A 27,869-nucleotide genomic window follows, 5' to 3' on the forward strand; every position below is an offset into this window, starting at 1 on the left:
ATTTGTGGATACTCCTTATAAGTGAATGATATATTATCTTGTTCTAAAATCCCATTGTATGTGTATTAGAATTGTAGGTACAATGGCATGTCATAAGGTGGAATGTTTATCGATCAATCTTGTATTAGTGCATTCGTGCACTATTGTATTAGTGCATTTGTGCACTCCTGTATTAGTGCTCTTGTGTAATCTCATATTAGTACCATTGTGTAATTGTACATTCGTGTACTTCTGGCGCTATTTGTGCAATTATGGGGTTCATGATGTTTTGACGTTATAAACTACCATCCTGATTATTAGTATATTGATGTTGTATTGTACAATAACTATACTCTTGTTTAACACTCATATATGACTCGTGTACCTTGCATTCTCATTTATTATACATTGGGTTTTGATTTTGAAAGAAATAAAAAGTACATGTTATGATATGTGAATATGTGAAAAATACAGGTTATATGAAGTGAATATGTGAAAAGTACAAGTGATATGATTTAAATGACAACAATTATTTTTTTAAGTTTGACATTATATGTCTTATATATGAGAAATGATATTTTGCAGGTTATCTGATAAAAAAATGACTTTAATAAGTCAGTTTTATATGTTCATATATTTTTATATGATAATTACAGTAGTTTGATTATTATTTTTTATATAATGAAATATCTTACTTTAGTTTATAAATGTCTCATTAAATGTATACTTAGCAAGTGATGATTTTCATGCGTAGGAAAATGAGATCAAGTAGATTAAGAAGCTTAGCTTGGCATCACTCACCAAGGTTTACACACCGGTAACATTAATGACATCCACTATTATTTGATTTTCTAGTGGTATGTATACTTGTATAAGTGTTAGCAATGTTTTAATAATGTTTGAGTTGAAATGGATTAGAAACGCTCTGATATGTCTATAGAATTTAAAATGGTTTGTAATAATTTATAGGTGTGAAATTTAGTAAGTATTATAAGATTATGAATATGGAATTTAGTTTTAGACCTTGATAAAGTTAAATTTTAATGGTAAAAAGATGAATTTTTATTTAGGTAGTTTCACTCTTTATATGAAACCGTATTGAATTGTCTTATTATTGCATGAAATCGAACTAGTTTTGAGTGTTAAAATATTATTTTCAATTTTACGTGATCAATTATTTTTTATGTTTAATATTAAATTTGATAATTTAAAAGAAACAAAATTTTACTGAATTTCAAATAGTATATGTTTTAAACTTTGATGTGACATCTCTAAATAGTATATGTTTTAAATTTTGATATGACATCTCTAACTCGTATTCAGGTTTGGATACGAGAAAGGGGTGTTACAAGTACCCCTCTAAAACCTCTGATGGTTACATCTTTCTCAAAACACAGTGAACAATTATGAATCAGTCGAAATTGTTATGCCTTACTACTTTCAAACCATTAACCGGAACACAAAATTGGTAAATGACATCTTCCAACATAATTTTCGTTTCATCACTCGAAAAATGGAAAGTATGCATCTCTTGCCTCCAACGTTCAATGAGAGCCGTAATCAATGTCGGATTCACCTTAAAACCACACAAAACTACAACTAAATACAACCCTAATTGTTACAAATATATAATATTCCACTGATGCGAATCTCTAAGTCTCATTCCTCATTGGTGAACGCTTCGTTCTTCTTCCAGACCGAGCTCAAGCGAAGAAATATGAACATCATCGTGGTGTAACATTTTATTGCATATAGACATTTTTCATAAATTTTCAAAATATTCAAATTTTTTTCTTAAAAACCACAATAAAAAATCTAAAGCCCAAACTCCTATTTATAACCCCAATCCCAGCGGCCATAAACGACTAGATTTTCAAAAATCTGACCAAACTCATCACCTCGACGTACCGAGTTCCATGATGATCGTTGCAATTTGCCTGTTGCAACTGTTCATTGTGCAGCAACTACATACGACTACTTTTTTCTAAATTCAAAGCAAACTCGTCCCCTCGACGTGATGAGATTTGCAGCTTTTTTTCAAAAAATTTAAATTATTAATGAATATGAAAAATAATTCTAAGTGAACTCGCCATCTCGACGTGACGAGTCCCAATGAAAATATTAAAATATTAACCCACATGGAACTCACATACCTAGGACCAATAAAAAAATATTTTCAGATCAACTCATCACCTCGACATGACAAATTCGCAGATAGCAAACTAAAATCTTTGTTAGCCTATTGGGCCAAATAATTTACCCTCTTAGGGTATTGGGGCAAAAAAACCGACTCATGAGTAATTTTAAACATGACAAACTGCAGAGGCAAAAGACTTGGATTAAAATCAAGTCCCAATTGACATCATTGCAAGTAACAATATATGGGTATCTAATTTATAAATCATAGTTGAGTTGAAGGTTTGCAGAGAAGCCAGCTTTAGACAGTTGGTGAGATTTAACCGCAATTCACAAAGTATACTACTGACAAATACAGCAAATCACGGGAAGACTAAACTCTCTTATGCTTCTGTTCCATACTTGGAGGGAGAACCACAAGGTAATCATATCAATTTGCAGAGTATGCTACCATTCCGTAATGAAGTACATAATTGTTCAGCTACAATTGTTTATTATCATGGCTGAAGAAACAAAAAAAAATTTATAGCAAAAATTCTTTTTGCCACAAAAGACTTATTTTGTTGAATCCACATGTGAAATTTCAGCTTGTTTCAAACTTTCCAGAGCAGAGATTCGCCTATCCAGAGGTTCATGAATACTTTTCACCTTGAGACAAAAGAGAAGAGTGAAAAATATAAGCACACAGAGAAAACCCTGATAAGTGACTATAGGCTGAGCACCAGAAAGACAAGCATCAATGTAATCAAACAGGAAAAAGGAATTCATTTCTCTTTCAGTTTGGTAAAACATTTCTAATCATGTATCTGATCAGATGACATCCTTCTCTTTTGGTAGCTCACCTGTTTGACATCAAAGGGTAAATATTACCTCATTGGAATGAGTCTAATTGGGAGCCTTGAGTATTAGAATCTATTGATACACATTAGGCATCTGTTTCACTTGCAATGTTACAATTTACATCTTCGCTCTTGGAGAAATTACTAACTAGTTAGCAGACCGATGATTTGATAGGACACAGTAAAGAACAATCATAGATGAAAGAAGACTTTCTACAGACAGCAACAACTAAACATAGCCAGAAGAAGAGAAAAATGGCACTAAAAGATCATCCTAAATAATTGTACTGAAATAATTTCACAAAATTGTCAGCTGAACGCCTGATGCAGCGAAAAAAAATACTTCATTGCAATGAAGTATTGGTTGAGATCAGGTATTGGGTTTGATCCACAGATTAGCCCTTCCATTGTCAAAAAAAAAAAAAGACAATAAACAAAGAACCAGAATTTAACTAAGAGAGAGGGCAAACAAGGATGGACCCGACCCCTAAAATTTTCAAATCGCAGTATATTTTAGATATTTTCTGTTTATAATCTGTTCCCCTTAGAATTTTATAAGTTCACCCCCTCCTAAAAATTTTAAAGTTTGTCCTTCTAACGTTAAATCATGCGTCCATCCTCGAGGACAAATGAATCCCTTTACCCTAAAGCTTCCCTATGTATAAAAAAATCTAGCCTTTTCATCAAACTTGGAATGTTTTTCTTCCCTTACCAAATAACAGCTGGGATATCTAAACCCAAGGATGCTATAGTTAGGTTAATTTAGACCATGAAATTTCAACCTAAAGAGAGACCATCTTATACTTTTATATAACCATCAACATTCAACATAATCATCAACCATCTAAGCATATACACATAAATTTTCTCCCTCGCATTGCAAATGCATAGTAAACAAGCAATCTCGTAGCAGCAACAATCACATAGAGGGGAAATTATCAAATGAAATTCAGTTTTTCCAAGATTTTGTGTACCTCAATAAACTATCTCCACGATATGTTTTTTGGTAGATAAAGCTTGAAAATGGCATAGATTGGGAAATAGAAATGAACCCATAAATTTATTAAGTAATTGAAAGGTACTGCATATACTATGAAATTAAAACAACGTGAAAAGGAGAATTGCGGGGGGAACGGACCTGCTGGGCGATGGATTGATGGGCAACCTTGTAATCCTCGTAGAGGATGTAGAGACCGACAAACGACGCCGTAGCAGCCCCCGTGAAAAATGAAGCCAATCTCACCCTCAATACGTACCCCATCGTTGATCTTCCCCCTTCCTTTTTTCCTTATTCCTTTTCATCCCTTGTTCTGTCTCCAAACAAACTTAAAACGGGAATCGACCTTACTTACGACACTCAACCTTGTCGTTTCGTCAATCTATTTTAGTAATTTTTTAGCTGTTAATATATATTTTTTTTTCTTTAAGGCTGCATTTGTCCGGACCTAATTTATCATTTTTTTTTCTGTCAATTTAGTTGTTAAATTTGTTTAGAGGCATTATCATAGTTCTAGAAGTTTATTTTGACTAATAGAATCGTTATTCTTTTACGTTTATCGACGCCAGAAATTTTTATATCGGTCAATATTACTGACGTAGCTTGATGATGATGTGATATTTATTAAAATAAATAAATAATAAAGTATTTACTAAATAGTTAGAAAAAAATCCCACAAAATTGATATAATTCTTTAATCTCATTGAAATAAATAATAACTTTTGAGAATTTTTTCTAATAGTTGTGTTTAGTAAATATTTTAACATAATCCCTTAATTCATTGACGTAGAAGACTTACAATTCTATAGTCATAACGATTAACGAACTTCGAGTGCCAAACAACTTCGAGAGCTAAATTGAAGCAAAAAAAAAACCATGTGAGAGAAAATAATAAATTTGGTCTACTACAAGGGTAAAAGTAACCCTTATGTCAACTTTTTTTTTATAAATTATAAATCTAATCCTAATTCTACCTTGAGAGGAAGAGAAGTAAATTGTAAGACAAGGAAAATGCTCTTAATAAATCTAAAAATCATGAACTAAGATAATATAAGGAAACAAATATGAGTACTTTGATTAAACTAAAGTGATTATAAAGTAGTATATGTTCTATATACTTTCATCTATTTGACAATGAACGTACAATCACTCATGTTGCAGTCGTTGGTACTTGAACTTGAGAACTTTAAGAATAACTATTTCTTTAATCACTTATATGACTTAGGGATTAACACTTTAATTAACGTTCTTCGTAGAGTTTTTATAGTATATGCTTTGTACTTGTTATTTTGACTTAATTATAAAATAAGTGCTCACATTATATCTTTTTTCCTAGATAGGTGTTCAAACTTTTTTCGATTCATTTAGGTGTCTAACATTACAAACATTACTACTTTAAGTGTCCCGACGACAACGATCATAAAAAAAATTTCGTTAAAAGTCAATCAACCAATTAATATTTGACATGTGACTTAAGGAAATTCATATCATGATCACTAATAATATGTTGTAATATGTGAAGAAATATGTATGATTATTATAGTTAACAAACATTGCCTCATTGTTGAAGTATGATGAAGGAGCACGCTGCATGTTGAGGAAGCATGCTGATGTGTTCGTACGTGATTGATCAATGGCTAGCATACACGAGCTGTTAGAGCCACGAGTGCAACATGCTGCAGCCTCTGTAGATGCAATAGTTAAATCTGTTAATCAATTTTGAGTCTTGTTAGAGCAGTTACAATTAGTTGAGTTCTTGTAATCTTGATTGCTATATAAGGAGTATATGTGATTAATGAAAGTAGTGAAAAAGTATTATCATTTTCTAAAATTGTTCTTGTCAAATACGAGAGTGTTGAGCTCTCTCAACATGGTATCATTCGCTACTACGTCCTAGGGTATGCTTTCACTGTTCATATTGCTATGGGTCACATCATCTCATCGACAGCCACATCAATGGAGTTCTCGTCAAGAAACACTAAAGTGTTCACCAACAAAAGGGTGAACATTGTCCTGGATGAAACCAACTTTCTGCTGTGGAAGCAACAAGTCCTACTCACAGTAAGGAGCCATCGCCTTGAAAGAATGCTTAATGGTACAATGCTGCCACCTCCAGAAATAGTGGTTGGTGAAGATGGAGTTGCAGCTGCCAATGAAGAACATGAAGAGTTATTGGCTCAAGACAGTGCGTTGGCATCTTGGTTGCTCTTAACGGTTAACCCTCATTTACTTCCACAATTCGTTAGTACTGAGACATCTGCTCAGGTGTGGAACAAAGTCATGCAGTTCTTTGCAAATCGCTCTGCCACTGCCGTCATGAGCTTGCATTACAAGCTCCAATCCCTCAAGAAAGGAACATACAATATGAGAACTTATCTCACAAGGGTGAAAGAGACTATTGATGCCTTGAGCTTATGTGGAAGTCCTGTATCCATATCTGAGCATATTGCAAGTATTCTCAAAGGCCTCACAAGGGAATATCAACCCTTCATTGCAATTATAGCTGCCATGCGTGACACGTTGTCTCTTGATAACATATGCACGATGCTTGTTAATGCTGAAACTCAGCTTGAAGGGTTCGAATGCCAACTCGATTCTCTACCTATCAGTGCTAATCTTGCACAAGGCAAGAGCGAGGTTGACTCTTATAAGAACCGAGAAAAGCAACAGTCTCACTTTAATTACTCGTCCTACACACATGGAAGATCTCGTGGAAGAGGCAGAACACGGCCTAGAATTCAGTGTCAGCTTTGCGGCAAGATTGGTCATCTTGTCAACCAATGTTGGCATAAATTTGATGAGGATTTTTCTGGCATATCAATTAATGATCATGTATCTGGCCTTGAATCCTCAAAAGCGTACTATATTGTAAATGGAAATAATGAAAGTGCTTGTGCTTGTTGTAACCATAGCAGCACGCATCATGATAATAACAAGAGTGTTGTGAAAGGCCAAGCACATGCGACGTCTGCTGGCAAAGACTAGTGGGTAATTGACTCCAGTGAAACACACCATATCACCTCCAATATAGCCTCGATCACTCCTCACTCGGCTTTTAACAACCCTGGTAAGCTAATGGTAGGAAGTGGTGACTATCTACTAGTCCATTTAGTTGGTAAAGCTGAACTACATGCTTCTTCTAGAACCTTAGCCTTAAGTAATATTCTGCATGTTCCTTCAATAACAAAGAACTTGCTTTCTGTTTCATAGCTTGTTAGGGATAACAGTGTATTCCTAGAATTTCATGCCAAAACTTGTTATGTTCGAGATGAAGCCTCCAAGATAATTTTACTGCAAGGAGAAGAGTGCAATGGAATGTACACCTTCAAAGCAAGTGGAACTCGATGCAAAGATGGTTTGGTTGAAGCACAGACTGCTATAACTTCCCCCCACAACCTCAAAAATTTGGCACAGAAGACTGGGACATCCAACATTTGATACATTTGCTAAAATTTGTAAACAAATCAATGTAAAAACACTTGATGATGTTAATAAGAATTGCATTGCTTGTCATCTTGGTAAAAGCCACAAGTTACCATTCAGTCGCTCGGACAGTGTTTACAACAAACCATTCGAGCTCGTGCATTCTGATATGTGGGTACCTCTACACGTATCATCTAATGGCTTCATGTTTTATGTATCCTTTGTTGATGTTGCCATACGTTTCACGTGGTTATATCTGCTAAGAACAAAAGCTGAAGCCTTAATTGTTTTTCTCCTTTTTCAGAAGCTAGTTGCTACGCAATTCGCTGGAACAATCAAATCTCTCCAAACTGATTGGGGAGGCGAGTTTCATCCTCTGACCGATGAGTTAAGCAAAGTTGGAATTATTCATCGTCTCACTTGTCCCCATACGTCCGAGCAGAATTGAGTAGTGGAACGAAAGCATAGACACCTAGTTGAGATGACTTTAGTATTGCTTGTACAAGCCTCCATACCTATTAAATTCTGGTCTTATGATATTCAAACCACAGTGCACCTTGTTAACAGACTGCTACCAAAGGTGCTTCTAGACAAATCTCCATTTGAGATGCTTCATGGGAAAACACCAGACTAAAGCAGACTGCGGGTGTTTGGATATAGGTGTTTTCCGCATCTAAGGTCGTTTCATCAGCACAATCTTGAGTTTAGATCCCAGCTGTGTACATTCTTAGGATACAGCTCGCAACACAAAGGATTTCAGTGCTTAGCAAGCAATGGGCATGTTTACACTTCCAGGCATGTGATATTTAATGAAAACATATTTCCTTTTACAGGAAACTCTGTTGGAACTCTTGTAGAAGCTTCAATTGGGCAGACATCTCAGTCACTTAAATTGGTCACTGATGTCGCCAACTTGAAGCCTTCACGACATGATAGTAACAGGCTGTCACCAAGTGCTAGCAGTAACAGACCGACGAGCAACCTACAAGGTACAACTGCCAGTCATGGTGTGGTACGAACTGAGTTTGCTCCTGAAGTTCCTACTGTTGATACTCTTGAAGATCATCAGCATGAAGTACACTCAGAACAAAATGCCCATAGCTTGTCCATAAATGGTGGCACTGACATTGAGAAACAAGATGTACATAGCTCGACCATTAATGATGGCACTGACATTGAGGAACAAGATGTGCATAGCCCGACCGTAAATGAAGACGCTGAAAATGAGGTCGTTTGAGTCAATAATCATCCGATGGTGACTCGGAGCAAGCGTGGGATATTTAAACCTAAAACATACTTAGGAGCTGCAGATGATGATGTTCCATGTAGTATACATGAAGCACTTCAGTCACCAGATTGGAAGGTAGCAGTTTTTGAAGAGTATAATGCTTTACAACGCAATGGCACTTGGGAGTTAACGAAACTGTCAGAATGTAGGAAGGTGATAGGTTGCAAATGGCTATTTCAAGGTCAAGAGAAACCCTGATGGCACCGTTCACCGTTACAAAGCACGATTGGTGGCTAAAGGTTTCTCCTATATTCCAGGTCATGATTTCAGGGATACTTTTAGCCCCGTAGTCAGGTTCAACACGCTAAATGTCATATTTGTTTTTGGCTGTAGCGAACAACTAAACCTTAAGACAGCTTTATGCGAACAATGCCTTCCTGAATGGTAACCTTCAGAAGCTGGTCTTCGTGCAGCAGCCACCAGGCTTCGAACAAAATGCCCCTGATGGAAGTAAACAGGTGTGTTGTCTGAAAAAGGCGATGTATGGTTTGAGACAAGCACCGAGGAGTTGGCATACCAAGCTATGAGATAACTTATTGAGCATAGGGTTTAGAGAATCAAGAGCTGATGTATCTCTGTTATTAAGAAGAAGGGTATGCACTATGTGTACCTACTAGTTTATGTTGATGATATCATCATCACTGGTCACTTGAGTGCTAGAGTCAATGAAGTGGTTCGACTAATGAGTGATAAGTTCTCATTAAAGGACTTGGGGAAGCTCTCGTACTTTCTGGAAATTGAGGTTAAAAGAACCAATGACTACCTAGCACTGTCACAAAAGAAGTTCATCATGGAACTCCTTGAGAAAACTAATATGTTGAAAGCCTCTGCAACACCAATGGTAGCAGCTACCAAGCTACGTTATGATGATGGGGACCTCATCACCAATGCACATTTCTATCGCAGCATTGTTGGAGGACTACTCTACATGTGCCATACAAGGCCTGACATTGTCTTTTGTTTGAATAAAGTCACTCAGTTCATGTATGCCCCACGACAATCGCGTATGGCTATAGTTAAACGAATCATGCGATACTTGGTTGGTATGGTGAATTTCGGGTTGGTGTTCATTGCTGCAGGATCGGGTGTGAAGGTGGATGCCTTTGCAGATGCAGATTGGGGTGGAAACCTCGATGATAGGAGGTATGTTTCTGGACATAGCGTGTTTGTTGGCAATAACCTGGTAGCCTAGAGTTCGAAAAAACAAAAATATGTGTCGCGATCAACCATGGAGGCCGAGTACAAGAGCGTAGCAGACACTGCTGCAGACGTATTATGGATTGGAGCCTTGCTGACTGAGCTTGGTGTCTGTCAGAAAGAGGAACCCGTCATATGGTGTGACAACACCAGTACTATAGCTCTTAGCCCGAATCATGTGTATCATGTGCACACCAAACACGTTGACCTTGACATAAATTTTGTACGCGAGAAGGTTGCAGCCAAGCTGATGAGAGTCAATTATGTTCCTGCTACTCATCAGATAGCTGATGGGTTAACTAAGCCTTTAGCTCGAAATGCTTTTGAAGAGTTTCGTACCAAGCTGTGTGTGAAACTGTGCTGAGAAGAATGAGAGGAGAGAAAGTAGGGAGAATGTTGAAGTATGATGAAGGAGCACATAGCATGTTGAGGAAGCATGCTGATGTGTTCGTACGTGATTGATCAATGGCTAGCATACACGAGCTGTTAGAGCCACGAGTGCAACAGGCTGCAGCCTCTGTAGATGCAGCAGTTAATGATGTTAATCATTTTTAAGTCTTGTTAGAGCAGTTACAATTAGTTGAGTTCTTGTAATCTAGATAAGATCTTGTAATCTTGATTGCTATATAAGGAGTGTATGTGATTAATGAAAGTAGTGAAAAAGTATTATCATTTTCTAAAACTGTTCTTGTCAAATACGAGAGTGTTGAGCTCTCTCAACACTCATCCATGGTCAAAAGATCATTTATCATACATAGCATACATGCTACAGTAATCATCCATTATTTATGATCATATATTTCGGCACCACTATCGATATAAACCTAATGCGTCATTTGTCTCACAAGTTCGCTTATTTTTCTAAATAATATGCAATGTCTTATAATTTTAAAAATTTGTAATTTATTTATTTACATATATTTGTATAAAATATCTATTAAACAATATTTATTTTATCCACATCTATAAATTTATATAAAAGTTGTTGAAGGAGAATTTCACAGAGGAATAAGAGATCAGATTGTGTGGAGTGGTCATTCTTCGGGAACTTAGTTCGCTTCGAGTATTCTTGGATTTCACATCGTATGTGCAAGCAACAGCCGATCTCCGCCCTATGACTTTATTTATCTCGCATCCATACTTTACCCCGAGTACGGTTATTTGGTTGGAGAGCTTTGCATGAGGCTCTTCCAGTGGGACGACATTTATTCCTCGATGGTATTTTCAATGGTCGGTGTCATTTATGTTGTATTTATGAGGAATCAGTTTAGCATGCATTGAGGGATTGCTCGAGTGTTGCTTCAGTTTTTTCTTTGGCGGGGTTGCCCTCTTTATCACTTCAGGAGAATTTACATGTAACACCCTAAATCCGATTAGGCTTAAAGTACCACACCAGGTTTTCGAGGAAGCCCCTGATCCTCAAAACCTATTCATTTTCTTTTCAAATGTGTTAAATGATATCATAATAAACATAAACAACTTTTATAAAAACATTCTTACAAAATCAGAGTTCTGTGACGTACGATTTAAATCAAAATAATACATCTTGAAGTTTACAGTTCAAATACATAAGTAAGGTTCTATAAATACACATGCCCGCTGTAGCTACAGTACAATATTCTATCGAAGATGCTAGAAGTCCTGCGGTAACGATGCTCTACGAACTGCTTAAGCTACGGATCTGCCAATGGAAAACATCTGAATGCTGAGCTTACAAAGCTCAGTAGTATAATCGCTCTAGAGCAACATATAAATATCATAAACACAAGCATGCTAAAAATATGATACTAAGCAGTAGGTACAAGCATGATTCCAATTAGTGCTACCTACGTAAGGTCCTCCAGTTCTATCCCTCGAATCTATGCCTCATGCTTCCCTTAGTCTTCGCTAAGGGCCCCTCCATGAGTATACAAATACTATCTCTAACCTCATTATCATATTATAATGCATCATCATGCCAAATACAATGATAGTAACCAGTATTGCAGAGACGTTGATACTATCATTCAACAATAAGTAAGCGTCGTGGTGTAGCTGAGGGTCACGTAGCATCACGGAACTCACACTCTGCTTACTTAATAGAGGTACCTTGGGTAGACTTGGGTCACATAGAATCAATATCTCTCAAGTATCTCAGGTGAGGTTTGGGTCACATAGCATCGACACCTCCCAAGTATCTAAAGTTAGGTCCGGGTCACACAACATCAGCACCTTACCTAGCTAGTCTACTCCTCTTGAGTACTCGGAATGTATCTGGGTCACATAGCATCAGTACCACATTCAACTAGCGACTAAAGTGCATCTTGCATTAACTTGGATATATCTTATCCTATGCACTCAAGACGATCGTCCTACTACTAAAGTTACTCGGGTATCATCATCGTTTCCCGAGCGACACACAAGGGCATAAGTCTTATGAAATCTTACCTCATAAAGCTTTTATTGTTATCACACAATTAATGTTATTATCTCATTATTATTATAAGGCTTTCATCTAGAGCTACGCCTTAACATACGTCAATTGATGCCACACTGCAGTAGACGAAGTAGCTCGATCACTCGCTACTTATTGAAGTCATGTGAGGTCATATCCCCTCACCCGAAACTATCCTTCTCGTCCTCTCGACTGGGACGTTATGGGATGGTATTATTACGTATAGGGTATTTTACTCATTTCTACCTCCGGAGATGTCTCTAAGTATTTCACAATTTCCCGGTGATTATGGTGTTTGCAGTACACTGACTGATCCATCGGTTAGTCTAATACATGACTCAGGCTCGTTACTGGGTAAAACCACAAATTATGCTCTTATCGTATTTCTCCCAATACCCCTTGAAATAGTGGAACGACTTATCCATTTTCGGTTCACTGACGTTCTCGAAGCAAAACACTCTTCATTAGGGGTGTTCAAACGTTTAATTCGGCCACCAACCGAACCGAATTTCTATTAACCTAATTAACCGATTTTTTTATAATTTATTTAATTAGATTAATTTGAATATAATAACATTATTTTTATTTGGGTTAAAATTTTAATTATGTATTGATAATTTAATGACTTTAATGTGGTTAAAAAATAATTGAGTCTTAATTCTTAATGAGTTTGAGCTTAAAACATGTATTTAATATATATAATATATTTCTTATTTAATAATTTTAGTTAATTCGGTTAATTAATCGATTTCGAACTGAATTAACTGTTAATCAAATATTGAAAAAAATGTTAATCATTCCCCGATCAAACTAATTCGGTGGCCGACCGAATTAACCAAACTAATTCGGTTTGGTTGGCTAATTCAGTTAAAACCGAAAAATGAACACCCCTACTCTTCGTCGATATTGAATCTAACATGTTTGTCATTCTGCTCATCAGGTATCGCATATACTGATCCTTAATCCCAGCCATCCATATACGCCCTCAATTGAATATATTCTAGTATATTACGCTTAATATGGTTGCACCAGGCGTAACCTACCCCTACGAATGTTTTTAGGTATGTTTGGTCATTTATGTTCCTGAAGGACTAAGTCTTACAATTACGGATCGTCCTTAGATCTTACGGACCTTAAAAGGGTCAAAAGAACGTTAAACAACACTTATGACCTTTAACGAATGCAAATGCATCCCTTTTTATCAAGAAAACAAAGAAGGGATCGATCTTTTCTTTCGAGGGATCGATCCTTTTGAAAAGGGGTCGATCCTTTACTGGACAGAAACTTTGAGATCGATCCCTTTGGCAGAGGGATCGATCATTTTTTCTGAGAATGACTTCCTTAAGCTCGAGAATTACTAAAAAATCACTCCAAATGACATGGGTTGGTTTCTCAAATTATTATAAAGTTTTAGTAAGTTATTTAGGGTCATAAGGCATCATTAAAACATGCTATTAATACCTAAAACGTGGTTTTGGTTGATAAATCAAAGATGAACCCTAAAATGCTCAAATCATACAATCTTAGCAAAAACCATGGATTTATGAAACCTTAATACTTCAAAAGATTAGAAATACACTACATTGATGCTTGAATCCCGAAATGAACCTCATTTAGCTAGAAATCAATCTCCTCAAGGCTTGGATGGAGAAAACCCCTCTTGAAGCTATAGTCACTTGAATAAGATGAAAGAAGAAGAAATGAAGAAGAAGAATGAAGAGAAGAGAAGTGGAAAGGAAAAGAAATCCACATCTGAAACACTTTAAAACCCTCAACAATATCTTCCAAAACCAATAATGGTATAATTACAATTTAGGTCCTCCATACTTTGTCCCTTAATTAAAAATCCCATTTTTGTGACTATTTGGGCACAAATTTAACCCAATTAAGGCCAACAACTTAATTTATAAATTTCAAAAGGTCCACTTAGCTCTCAGGTAAACTCAAAACTACTAACCTGTAATTTGGGGTGTTACAACTCTCTCTCCCTTAAAATAAATTTCGTCCTCAAAATTTACTCAGTCAAAATAACAACACAACCTTAGGTCAAACACTTAGGAACTTCGCAACGCTTAAACCTTATTAAAACTAATTTTCAAAGAAGAAGTCCCCATCATATGACATATAGTTCAAACTTGCAAATCGATCTATGATTTCCTAAGGGCGCTACCAACGTCAAACTTTAAGCGAAAACCTTTAAAAACTTAAAGCTAAGGAATTATATTCTCTATATCTGACACTACACGCTCAGAACGATCCACAAGAATAACACTACTCCTCCATTCGCTATTATCATTAAGACATTCTCTAATAAATCTTGCTCAATCGTGTTAACTTGCTATATAACCCGATGATCGATTTTACTTGCTGAACATATGTGTTATACCTTGAGATCTTACAACACTTGCTAACACTATCTCAATACTAACTACTGAAAATACGATGATAACCCTTGATTAACGTCAATCTATATGCTTCTGTTGTACAACTCTGATTCAATACTCAACTACAGTACCTGACTATTTCCCATATATCTTACGACTTACAAACGCTATGCTCATCTGATCGAGCATATAAGGGACTCACAACTGAAAATCGATCATTTGTCGAGCGAAACTAATAACATTTGAATCTCCTGGAGGGCACATAACATAAAGAGGAGATCTTATAAGGTCAAACTTTAACTTAAGGTTTTGAGGCTCTACACCTTGTATTCGCTAATGCTCACCATCATTGAGCTAACCAATGACAACTGACACTAGTCATATGATGCCTAACGAACTTGATTTTGATTTTTTTATAACCCAAGGTACCCAAAATATGCAATAAAAGCAATGTTGCATGCTATTGAGTGTGATACATAGGGAAACTCACTTAGCTAACTCACTTAGCTAACTCACATAACACTACTGTCAAGGCTTGGCTCACTTAGCTAACTCACTTACCGATTATGCACGAATGCACACTGACGAAATCAGAGGGAAACTCGGAACTATTGTATCGAAACATACAATTAGCTAACTTACTCCTCGAGGGCACTTGGGGCATCTGCACCTAGTTAGCAACCAAAGTGCTCTAGCACTGATTCAGACATATCTTGAAGTTTCTGAAAACAAGGCAATTGAAATACTAGTTAGAGTGACTCGAGTGTTCTTAATACTCTCGTGAAGATTCCTTACCTCCGGCGCCAAACTAGTATCTCAAAATTATATGCGAGTCGATCACACAAACCATTAAAGAATATATGAGATAATATTGCTCATTCTGCTAAGGCCAACCCACTCGACACCTGGGTCTCATTCTAAGATCCTTCACACGAATACTTTTCTTACTTAGCTCATTGTTCACCACAAAAGAATTTGTGCACATATGCTTACTAAATGCTTACTATACCAACACAAAAAGCTGGGATGTCTAAAAACATACATAGCATCTCATCTGCGATCTGAAAAGAGAAAACACACACCGTCGATCCGAAAACAAGTTGATCTACTTTTTTTTTCTCCTGTTCAAGCATAGAACCAACATCAATCAGACTAGGACAATCTCTTGCCAAATGCATCCAAGATCTGCATCCATGGCATTTCCTATAAAGCTTGAAACATCTTCATCGATGATCTTTGCCACAAGACTCGCACTCTGGATACCTCATGACTCTATCAGAATCTTTAGAGCTTGCCACAGATGGAGAATCTAACAATCTCCTATGAGACCCTGCACCTACACTCTGACTCGGGTGGAGTGACAAAGCTGATGTCACTCTTCTCTACTCTCGCGGACCTCTGGTCCTCTCGACCACTAACTTAGATTGGTCCACTGGCACACGGGCCCTCCTTCTCGGGCTACCAGATTCGTCTAACAAACTCTTTTTTCATAGCCTGTACCCTTTCTACGGCTTTAACATGTCGTGATGACTATGAAAAACACTTTAGACGGGTCTGTCGCCTACTACCCAGGAAACCTCTTGCATCTCAAAGACTCGGTCGTAACTATTTGGAGTGTAATAGCTCAATATGAGGAAATCTCTCTCGTACTTGAGCGCTGAACGGTTTTCCTGAACCAACTAAGAGAATTTACATCCTCAAACTATCTATGTGCGCCTCGTCAACATACATGCCTTTAAATTTCTCTATGAGTTGATCCCATGTAGGCACCCTCAGATGTAGAGCTATCTCTACAATCTCTTGCAAACTTATAGCATCACCCTTGAGCAAAGCATTAACACACTATATCTTACCGTAGAAATTGAATGTATTATACATCTTCAGTCTCTCTATCAGAGATTCTATCGGCACTGGCATACCCTGGTTGGTTGGCTACACAATTTGCACTCTAGGAATAACGTCCAATATCTCCATGAGAGTGGAACCCAAACCTCTAAAGAAGGTCACCTCTACAACTTTTACGCTTAATGAGACCCCATATTCCTCCGCTCTATGCAAGAACTCCTTGATAACATTATCAAGATGAGAGGCTCGACTTTACATCCTATCTTCTAGACCACGCTTGGAACTATCAATCATTACAAGTTTTTGTAACACAGACTTAGAAAATGAGGCACCATCAGGATTCTATACTTATACAAGTACGTTGAGCACCTAACGACATATATTCACTGACACCTTACTAAAAATGACCATTGGGTCCTATAACATACTTAACATGGCACTCTGATACCACTAAATGTAACACCCTAAACTCGATTGGGCCTAAAGGGCCACATTGGGCTTCCGAGGCAATCTCTGATACTCAAAACCTATTTATTTTCTTTTCAAATATATTGAATGGTATCATAATAAAACATAAACAACGGTTATAAAACATTTTTACAAAATTTGAGCTCCATAACGCAATATTTAAATCAAAATAATACATCTTGAAGTTTGCAACTCAAATACAAAAGTAAGGTTCTATGAATACACATGCCCACTAAAGCTACAATACAGTACTCTGTCGGAGATTCTGGAAGCCCTTTGACAAAGGTGCTATTACTCAACAATAAGTAAGCATCATGGTGTAGCTCTAGGTCACATATCATCACATAACTCACACCTTTTCTTGCTTAATAGTGGTACATTGGGTAGACCTGGGTCACACAAAATCACCATCTCCCAAGTATATTAGGTGAGGTTCGGGTCACATAGCATCGATACCTCTCAAGTATCTTAGGCTAGGTCCGAGTCACACAACATCGACATCTTGCTTGGCTAGTCTACTTCTCTTGAGTACTCAAAACGTGTCTAGGTCACATAGCATCAGTACCATGTTCAACTAGTGACTAAAGTGCATCTTGCACTGACTTGGATATATTTGAATATCCTTTGCACTCAAGACGATCGTCCTATTGCTAAAGTTACTCAGGTGTCCTCATCATTTCTTGAGCGATACACAAGGGCATAAGTCTTATGGAATCTTACCTCATAAGGCTTTTATGGTTATCATACAATTAATGTTATTATCTCATTATTATTATAAGGCTCTCATCTAGAGTTACGCCTTAACACACGTCAATTGATTCCACACTGCTCTAGATGAAGTAGCTCGATCACTCGCTATTAAACTTATTGAAATCAGGTGAGGTAATATCCCATTCACTCGAGACTATCCCGCTCATCCTCTCACCTAGGACATTATGGGAGGGGTATTATTACTTATAGGGTATTTTACTCATTTCTACCTCCAGAGAGGTCTCTAAGAGTTTCATAATTTTTCGATGATTATGGTGTTTGTAGTACACTAACTGATCCACTGGTTAGCCCAATACTTGATTCGATCTCGTTACTGGGTAACAACACTCCTAATGCTCTTATCGTACTTCTCCCAATTCCCCTTGAAGTAATGGAATGGCTTATTCATTTTCGATTCACTGACGTTCTCGAAGCACCATGCTCTTTGTCGATATTGAATTTGACATATTTGTTGTACCACTCATCGAGTATCTCATGTACTGATCCTCAATCCCAACCTTCTGCATATGTCCTCGATTGAAGATAATCTAGTGTATTACACTTAATATGGTTACACCTAGTGTAACCTACTCCTATGAGTATTTTTAGGTATGTTGGGTCATTTATGTCCCTCACAGACTAAGTCTTACTCTTACGGATCGTCCTTAGATCTTACAAACCTTAGACGGGTTAAAAGAACATTCAACAACACTTAGGACTTTTAATGAATGCAAATTCATCCTTTTCATCGAGCAAAACAAAGAAGGGATTGGTCCTTTCTTTCGAGGGATCGATCCTTTTCTCCAAGGGATTAATCCTTCTAAAAAGGGATATGTCCTTTCTCTTGAGGGATCGATCATTTTGAAATGAGATAGATCCTTTACTGGACATAAACTTTGGGATCGGTCCCTTTGGCTGAGGGATCGATCCTTTTTATGGGAATGACTTGCTTAAGCTTGGGAATCTCTCAAAAATCACTCCAAATGACATGGGTTGGTTTCTAAACTTATTCTAAAGTTTTAGTAAGTTATTTAAGATCATTAGGTATCATTAAAACATGCTATTAACACATAAAATGTGATTTGATTGAGAAATTAAAAATAAACCCTAAAATGTTCAAATCATCAAATATTAGCAAAAATCATGGATTTATGAAACCTTAACACTCCAAAGGATTAGAAATACACTACTTTGATGCTTGAATCCCGAAATAAACCTCCTTTAGTTAGAAATCAACCTCCTCAAGGCTTGAATGGAGAAAACCCCTCTTGAAGCTATAGTCACTTGAAGGAGATGAAAGAAGAAGAATGAAGAGAAGAAAAGTGGGAAGGAAACCCACGATCGAAACCCCTTTAAAACCCTCAACAATATCTTCCAAACCAACAATGGTCTAATTACACTTTAGGTCCTCCATATTTTATCCCTTAATTAAAAACTCCCTTTTTGTGACTATTTGGGTCCCAAATCCAACCCAATGAATCCCAACAACTTAATTTATAAATTTCACTATATCCACTTATCTCTCGGATAATCCCGAAACTACTAACCCGTAATTTGGGGTGTTACATTCCATCTTGTGAAACTTGGCGTGAATCGCTTATGGGGTTATTGACAGCTAAGGATTTCACTCTTCTGCTTTTCATTCTTTCCCAAGTTTGGTACAGACGTAATCTCCATCTACATGAAGATCGGCTACTTCCTCTTTGACAGGTAGTTGCGTCCAGTAAAGCGATGTAGGTGGCATACAATCAAGCTCGTGTTTCAGCTATACCTTGTTTGGTTACACCATCTTTCTCCACTGATTCTAACTGGATAAAACCACCGCCATCTGTAGTGAAGGTTAACATTGATGGTACTTGCCCACGATGGTTAGGATCGCCAGCGATAGGGGTTATTGTGCGTGACTCTGAAGGGATGGTCATCGTCGGATGTCCAAAGCAAGTCTCATGTCTCCGGGATGCATCCATGGATGAGGCTCTTGCCATTTGTTGTGGGCTTCGTTTTGTTATGGAACTTGTCTTCTCCAAGGTGATTCTTGAAAGTGACTCAAAAAATGTGGTTTTGAAGGTACTACAGCCCCGTATAAACCAATTCGTGTTGCGATTCACTTTAATGGAAGCTCGGCAGGTGTTGGATGTTAATCCTGAATACTGTGTTCGTGTCATTCGTCGTACTGCGAATGGTGTTGCTCATCGCCTGGCACAATATGTTGTTGCTGTTAATTCACCAGTTTCTTTTACTTCTGATTATCCTAGTTTTATTGCTTCAAATGTTATTTCAGATGCTAATTTCAGATAATGCGTGATGTCTACTTTCAAAAAAAAATTATATAAAAGCCTATACCTATTATAAATTTAGAAATGACACCAAAAATTATATTGAATATAGAAATTTCTTTTTAAAAAATAGCAAGTTATGAATATTATGAATTATTTTATTTCATTGAGAGTATTTTATTATGGCGGTAACATTTGAAATTTACATAGTGTACAGTGTATAGTTGTAAGTGTAGCATTGAAATTTACATAGTGTATAGTTGTAGGCACATTTCTAACATATGAAACTATATAGTTTTGGACTTCGTACCAAATGATCTCTTGCCTTTTGGATTTTATATTTTCTCACTTGGCATCTCCATTTCATTTTTGGTATAGTCCAGTTTCATATCTATTTCTTACATTTGATTATGCTAACTCTTATGATCAATCGAAATACACTAAGAGGAAATGAATTAACCTTTTAAAAGTTTGGTGTGAAAATAATCTAAAAATAACTTTTGTATAACGATTTGGAGTGGTTTGATTTTAGCAACCAAAGTCTACATTCAACACCTTAACATCCACACTAAAGATTTCTCAAAACACTTCAAGGTCTATACCCAAAACCTTGAATACACTCTCCCAAAGAGTAATTACAAATTAAGAAAATTAAGAGAACCTCACAAGGCAAATATGTTTACACAATTTAAGCATTCACCCAAAATCACAACAAAATAAATAATGTAGCTCACAAGTGTGTATACAATAAATAATTTGACAAATCAAGTAAAAAAAATACTTTGATGTTGGTAGGTTGGTTCAATACGTTTCTTTTTGACCATGGGATACTTTGACCTTCAATTAATATAGTATTTATCAATTCTAGCCGTTTGGAGCCATTGAGAGTCATTATAGTCGTTACATAAAATAAAAAAATAACATTTAACGCACAAAAGATTGATCCTTTGGTAAAAGGGATCAATCCTTTTCATCAGAAGATTGATCTTTTAGTGAAGGGATCGATCCAAAAGTTTCTAGAATCCATGAGATCGATCATTTTTAAGGTGATCAATCCTTTGGTCAAAAAGATCAATCCAATTGCTAAGGGATCGGTCCTTTAAGCAAAAAATCCTTGGAAACTTGACTTTAAAGTGTGAAAGCAATCGAATATGTTTTTGAAAAAGGTTCGACTAAGTTGGAAAATATTTAAAATATATTTTTTAAGTTAATTTGGACTTTGAATTATTTTTTATAATTTTTTGACAAATTTGATTTAGTCTAAAATCAATTTTGCAATTTATTGTTATATCAAAACATCAACCATCTCTCCCTTTTTGACATTACAAAACTCTTTGAAAAATTATCCCCTTAGAAAATTAATAAAATGACTTATGAATTTGTTAAAAAAATTAAAGCAATAAAATTATTTTTCAATTTATATTTATTTTTTCCTTTTTTTTTTGTTATATCAAAGATACTTTACAATGTTAATTCCATATAACAATGAGATAAAATAATGAAAATAAAACTAGAATCAAATAAAAATATATAGAGAATTAATATAAGAACTATCAAGGTACTTTAACATAAAAGACAAAATACATACAAAATATAAAGTATTAAAGTCATAAATATCCAAATAATCAAATAATAATGTACTAAATATCAAATATAACATCAAATGTCCAAAAGATATAATTGTAACAAAGTCTAATGTATGAAAATGATATGATATGCATGTTCACTAAGATGGTGAAGAAGGAGGGAAAGAAAATCTATCGAGCTGGTGCTGAATCGCTAGAACCTCCTTAATCATGTGTGCCTCAATAGCATCATGACGAGTCACAAGTTCATCAAAGTGTACATCAACATGAGATCAAAGAGATTCGATAAACTAAAGTATCCTATCCTCAAAATATTGAAAGAAAGCCTCGGTGGTACAGGGTCTAATGTGTTGCTCCCTCAGGCTCCTCTCCGTCATGGTTGTCATGAGCATCAATCATTTGCTTGTCTCTATTGTGTTCATCATCTTTATGCTCCCCATAGCGACTATGGACCCAACGTATGGATCCTTCGAGCTCCTCGATGTAGTCGATCTTTGTCATGGTAGGCCGGTGATACTATCATCGGAAGAGAACATGTCAGGCTTATGAGAGTGTCAACATCAAGTAGCTCGAATAAGTGACTGAGATACATCCCGTACACAATATTTGACTGAGCTTTGATTTGATGACACTTACAATGTCATTGAAGGTCATGCTAGCAAGGAGGAGCTTGTGACCTTGTTGAATGCAATACATCCATCAATAGTCACTCTCGCAAACCATCGGGAATTTTGTGCCATGAGTACGGTTGCAATGGGTGATGATAAAATGAAACAACCTGTCATGGAGGGAGAAAAGGGTGACTATTATTTCTAAGACGCGTATTTAGAGGAAAAAAGATCTTGTTCATTGTCATCGTCGGTGAGAGAAAGGTCAAAAGATTGGACGATGAGGTCGACGATGATGATGACAATATGACCCATAAGATATGAGATAATAGTCTGATGAATGGTGCCATCTTGAATTTCTGCAGCATTCGAATAAAAAGCTTGAACCAAATTTATAAGTATGGACGTAAAAATTAAGAAAATAAAAAAGTTTTATGTCCTTCAAATTTTGCTCATGAGAAAAATTCAAAATATTTAAAAATTCGAAATCTTTTTTTTTTGGGTTTTTTAAATCGGACAATCTTAGAAAAAATAATCGAATCTCTCATGGGCTTTGGAGCTTTTAAAACATAAATCAAGAAAAGGAGCAACTTGAGGGTTGCTTGGGAAAGTTTGTCCCTTTAAAGCCATAGATTTTCGTTTAACCATTTTGAAAGATTTTGATTAAAATTAAAATTTAGGCTAAAAGAGATGTTTGAAGGAGGCTAAAAAGTATTATTGAAAGATTTAAAATGACTTAAGCTAAGAAAATGGGTATGACCGAATGGTATGAGAGTGATTTTGATTGGAGACTTTTATCAAGCGTCTTGGGGTGTAAGATAAGGTTTAAGTTTTAAATAAAATTTGTCAATGAGTTATACCCCTACCTAAAATAAAAATATATTCAATGAATAATTGTTCTTTAACCACCTAAATCAATCCAATTTTTCGAATTAAAAAAATGAAAAGATAAGGCTTTTAAGAACCCTTCCCAAAAGTGTTATTCTTTCAAAATGACGTTATGAATAGTTGAAAGAAAGAATGAAAGAAGAATCACGCACAAAACTCTTTAAAATTTGATTGAATTGAAGGATTTTGAAGAATTTTTTAGTTTGAAAGTCATTTGAGTGTTTTTGGTTCGAAGTGGAGGTTTGGTAAGTGATATGCACGTAAAATAGAATTTTAAAGGCTTTCCTCACACATTTGATTTAAAGGGGATTCATTGCAAAAAAAATATTTTTTATAAAAGGGTCGATCTTTTTTCTGGAAAATACAAGAGATCAACCTTTATTCAAAGGAATCTATTATTTTTCAAATAATTTGACTGTTGGAAGAAAGAAATCGATCCTTTAAGGGAATAGATCGATCCTTTTTATCAGAGGATCGATCTAAAAGTTTATAGAATTCAAAGAATCAATCCTTTTTCAAGGAAATCGGTCATTTGATTAAAGAGATCAATCTTTTACTAAGGGGTCAATCTTAAGCCAAAGATTCTTGAAAACTCAACTTTAAAACACGAAAACGAACATATATATATTTTAAATGTTAGACTAAGTTAAAAAACATGTAAAACATATTTTTCAATTTAATTTAGATTTTAAACTAATTTTGATAATATTTTTATAAATTCAATTAAATCCAAAATCAAATTTTACGGCTTATTACTATCCCAAAACACAATTCAACAGATAAATTATTTATTTATCATCTTTCTAATTATGTTTATATTTTTGTTTATTTAGAGAAATTGAACTCACCCATCTCCTTTCTCCACGTATTTATTTGTTTATTTTACTCATTTCTATCTTCCATAATTTAACTCAATTTTGGGAGACAATATGGCAAAACAACAAATCTATTACATTCGACATCTCCCTAGTAATTATATATTTTTGTTTATTTAGAGAAATTGAACTCACCCATCTCCTTTCTCCACTTATTTATTTGTTTATTTTACTCATTTCTATCTTCCATAATTTAACTCAATTTTGGGAGACAATATGGCAAAACAACAAATCTATTACATTCGACATCTCCCTAGTAATTATTTACCTTCTTTTTCACCATCTCTGAGTTGTGGTTTCAAAGTTGCTAGCTTGCAATTCAAAACTGAGTATGAAGTACCAATGCACAGTTGCAAGTTGGAAATGAAATGTGTAGCTTCAGTATGACAACACAGTAAATAAATAGCTCTTTCTAAAACCAGACTATCTAAGGCCAAAAAGGAGAACAAATTATTTAAAATAGCCAATCAGATTAATATCCTAGGATGCTTGCAATCCAGAGTATCCATCCTGGCACAACAAAATTACAATGGTATATTAGATGATAAAAACTAGTGTCAGTTTATCCAACTTAATTCTTGTAAATATCTCACAAGGCAACATAATCTTGTCACTCCAACCCCAAAAGAAAAGATACAATTGAATATGACAACAATTATACAAATAACTCATAATTTCGATAGATGCACTCGCTATCTTCTACAAGATGCTATCCCCCCGTTGCCCTAGCCAAAGTACAAGAAAGTCAACTTCTGTAGGCTTAAGCAGTCACACACACACAAAAAAAACATAAGCTGAATATGACCTTCATCTATCTGGTAGGGTTTTTAAGTCACTTACCTGTCCTGTTTTCCAACAAAATTTGAATTAGACCTTCCATGACCTGAGGCTCTGCTTTCAGCACTTCTCATACTTATTCTCTCAAAACTTGCCCCATTACTTTCATTAGAGTGTCTTTAAATTTGTATTTAAATATAAGATTATTGCCAGCCACAAAAGAAATGCCATTTGGATGTTGATATTGCATTCCTAACTGCTGTGAATGATCATCAGCTGCATTTTTAGAGATTGTTGCATGCTTCTTGAAAACATCATCCTCGTTTGTCACACGACCAGAAGCAATTTATGTGAGAACTTTCTTTAGTCGGTTAGGCTGCACAATTGGAGTAACAGCAACAGAAGGAAAAGAGGTCGATTGAGGAGACGTGGCTGCAGTAGCTGCAGCGACTTTTGCAACAGCAGTTGTGGCTTCTATCATTTCTTGTGCTCCCTCTCGAAGCTGAATATAATCTCCATTGATCACAAATAACTGAAATCACAAAGGTGTTACAATTTTAAATCTTGAGAAACTACAATTTTATATGCATAAAAATATGTGAAAAGCTACAATAAACAAACCTCAAGGTGATTGGCTACAAAGTCATCCAGCTTTCCATATTTTTTCTTGTAATCATGCCAATGTAAAGGTGCAAGCATTTTCCCCAACCTATTTGGCAGCTGCATTTCAAATATACAAGTCAAACCCATTTGTGCACGACTTAAATGCTATAGTAACTTCACCTAAGAAAAACTATTAGCAAACCACAAAAGTACTAACCGTTGAGTTGATCCGGGTTCTGCCACCATTTGGAATTGTACGAACAATGCAGGCCAACAATGCTTTTTCATCAAGCAAAGCAGTCTCTGAAATCTTACCTGACATCAATGTATTATTCTGTCCAGTTGTGACCGACTTTTTGGGCAAAACAGCACCAGTTCCATTGATGATTGTTGTTTCATTGGAATTAACAGATTGCACTGAAGTATTAGTATGAGACAGGCTGCCAGCGGTACCTACTTCAACTGTTAGATCTTGGTCCTCCAGCACATGATTTTTCAAGTTCATCATATTCTGTTCCTGTCCAGTTCAAAATTAAGTAGATATTAGATACAAGATTTTCAACAACGTGAAGACTGGCCAAACAGACAAACCTTGGATTCATAACTCTGTTCAAAAGTGATCAATTTCAATGCATCATGAAATTGTGAAGAAACCTGTTGTAAGCTTTGCTCAGATCGAGGTTTCACAATGTAACTTGCATTAATTGAATCAAAGACTAGCACATAAATGGTTTTAACAATTTACAAGAATAGAGGACAACAATATTGAACATCTTAAGAAAATAATCTAAATTTAAAGAACCTGTGCTGTCCCAGCAGATGCTGATATTACAGAATTTGGCTCAGACCCTCGGCTTATATGATCCAGATGTTCCGAACAAATGGCTGGTCCATCAGCAGACATTTCACACTCATGACTTACATCTGACCTCCTGAGGTTTTGATCAGTTTGGGATGGTGGAAGTTCATTCTGTCCAGATTGCTGGAAACCCCCAGATGCAGTCTGAAGAACATGATGAAAAACCATTAAGTATAGCACATAATACCTTGGGAAAAGTGATAATTTGTTGCTTTGACCATACTTGTTGATTTTGCCACTGTTCAATGGATGACATTGCTGGCATTGAGTAGGATGTAACATGAGATGCCAAAGAATGAGGAAACCCTTGCTGACACATGACAAATGAATGGAGGGCAGTACCTTGCTCAGGTGGGAGGTAAGTAAGCAGCCCATGTGGAGCAACCGAAACACTCTGAACATGGTCATTTTGATTCTGTTAGTGAAAAGAGTAATTTAAAGGGAACAAAAAGAGGAAGTAATAAAAAATAGTAAATAAAAGAACAAAAAAAATCATGAAGTGACCATTAATGAATAATATAGCCTAAGGTTTTTAATTAAAACCTCTAAAATTGTTTACAATCACCGTCTTAAACTAGACATCAGCGAAGTGTAGAAATGAGGAGACTGTGGAGGGGGTGCAGAGATCCATTACTTGAATAAAACTAAATGCAAGTTGTATCATATTTTGCTAATGAAATGCATTACAATATGAACAAAAGTGGTTACATATAATCACTTTACAGGTGATTATATTAAATATTTTATTAGGCACAATCTCAACAATGACACTTCAACAGAAACAGTATTACCAGATTTGATGCATTGCCAGCAAACGGTTGAACATTGTCTGAAGCCCCATTTGAAACTACCCCAGTATTCGCATTTGTTCCACCACTTCCACCACTTCCATTAGAATCCAATTGAATTTCATTATTTTGGTCACCATATTGACGTAAGTCTTTTGTGTTTGTTTGTGATACATGTGATTCACCATGTTTGTGATACATGTGATTCACCATTCCTCTCTCTTGCATCAGCCAGCTCAAGTTGAAGTTGATGCACTTTAAGTAAATGACGTCTCTCCATTTCTGCAAACTAAAATCAACGTCTGTCAATCTAAATTCATGGAAAACCATGTCTATTTATTTATTCGAGAGAGAAACATAAATATGAAATTTAAAGCTCGTCAACCTGTCTTTGACAGCCATGCCAGAGCTGGTTATATTGCTCTGTGCGTTCTCTTAATTCTGCCTGTAAGGTGTGGTTTGTACTTGAATGCAAAGAATTCATCTCCTGGAGACGTGAAAGCCAAGTTTGGGCCTCTCTCAGTTGTTTATCCTTATGAAGAATGGCTTCCTGAGTTGCCCTATACTGAAGAACAAGACTTTTATTAGTAAAAGCAGCTAGACTTCCAGCAAGTAGCAACTGACATTATACTTGATTGAAAATGTTGTGCGACTTCCATATCGAACATAAAAAAACTTGCTTTGTTAATTTAATAAATCTGAATCTAACTTTCAATAATTGGCAGATGCACACCATGGATCCTGAAACAGGTTATTCACAACTAAACCTCCCTAATTTAAGTAAATTTCAAAGTGCATAAAATAAAATAAATGTATGGACCTGTTCTTGCAATTCAATAATCTGCCTCTCTTTCTCTTTAATATGCTCT

At 35.9% G+C, this 27,869-nt stretch overlaps 1 protein-coding gene and 1 long non-coding RNA gene across 2 annotated transcripts; both read right to left on the reverse strand.

The window, feature by feature from the left end:
* Nucleotides 1-2,542: 2,542 nt before the first annotated feature.
* On the reverse strand, nucleotides 2,543-20,064 carry LOC120120876. The gene is made up of 4 exons (XR_005515945.1): nucleotides 20,053-20,064; nucleotides 19,369-19,375; nucleotides 4,093-4,258; nucleotides 2,543-2,763 (listed from the first exon to the last, which is right to left on the reverse strand). It is a non-coding gene; the product is annotated as an uncharacterized LOC120120876 (long non-coding RNA).
* Nucleotides 20,065-24,592: 4,528 nt separating this feature from the next.
* LOC120120902 lies at nucleotides 24,593-26,646 on the reverse strand. The gene is made up of 5 exons (XM_039140407.1): nucleotides 26,436-26,646; nucleotides 26,156-26,356; nucleotides 25,571-25,870; nucleotides 25,372-25,470; nucleotides 24,593-25,282 (listed from the first exon to the last, which is right to left on the reverse strand). The coding sequence occupies exons 1-5, from the start codon at nucleotides 26,529-26,531 to the stop codon at nucleotides 25,097-25,099; spliced, it is 882 nt and encodes a 293-aa protein (XP_038996338.1). The 5' UTR covers nucleotides 26,532-26,646; the 3' UTR covers nucleotides 24,593-25,096.
* Between the last annotated feature and the right edge of the window lie 1,223 nt (nucleotides 26,647-27,869).

This window comes from Hibiscus syriacus, unplaced genomic scaffold (genome assembly GCF_006381635.1).
Source record: "Hibiscus syriacus cultivar Baekdansim isolate YM2019G1 unplaced genomic scaffold, ASM638163v2 tig00110348_pilon, whole genome shotgun sequence".
Lineage (NCBI taxonomy): Eukaryota > Viridiplantae > Streptophyta > Magnoliopsida > Malvales > Malvaceae > Hibiscus > Hibiscus syriacus.

Bases quoted from the DNA above. Each gene is read 5' to 3' on its own strand.
- LOC120120902 (XM_039140407.1), bottom strand. From the start codon at position 26,531: ATGTGTCAGCAAGGGTTTCCTCATTCTTTGGCATCTCATGTTACATCC. The intron at 25,471-25,570 runs GTTAGTACTTTT...TTTGAAATGCAG, and splicing joins GAACCCGGATCAACTCAACG to CTGCCAAATAGGTTGGGGAA. The intron at 25,283-25,371 runs GTTTGTTTATTG...TTGTGATTTCAG, and splicing joins TTGTAGCCAATCACCTTGAG to TTATTTGTGATCAATGGAGA.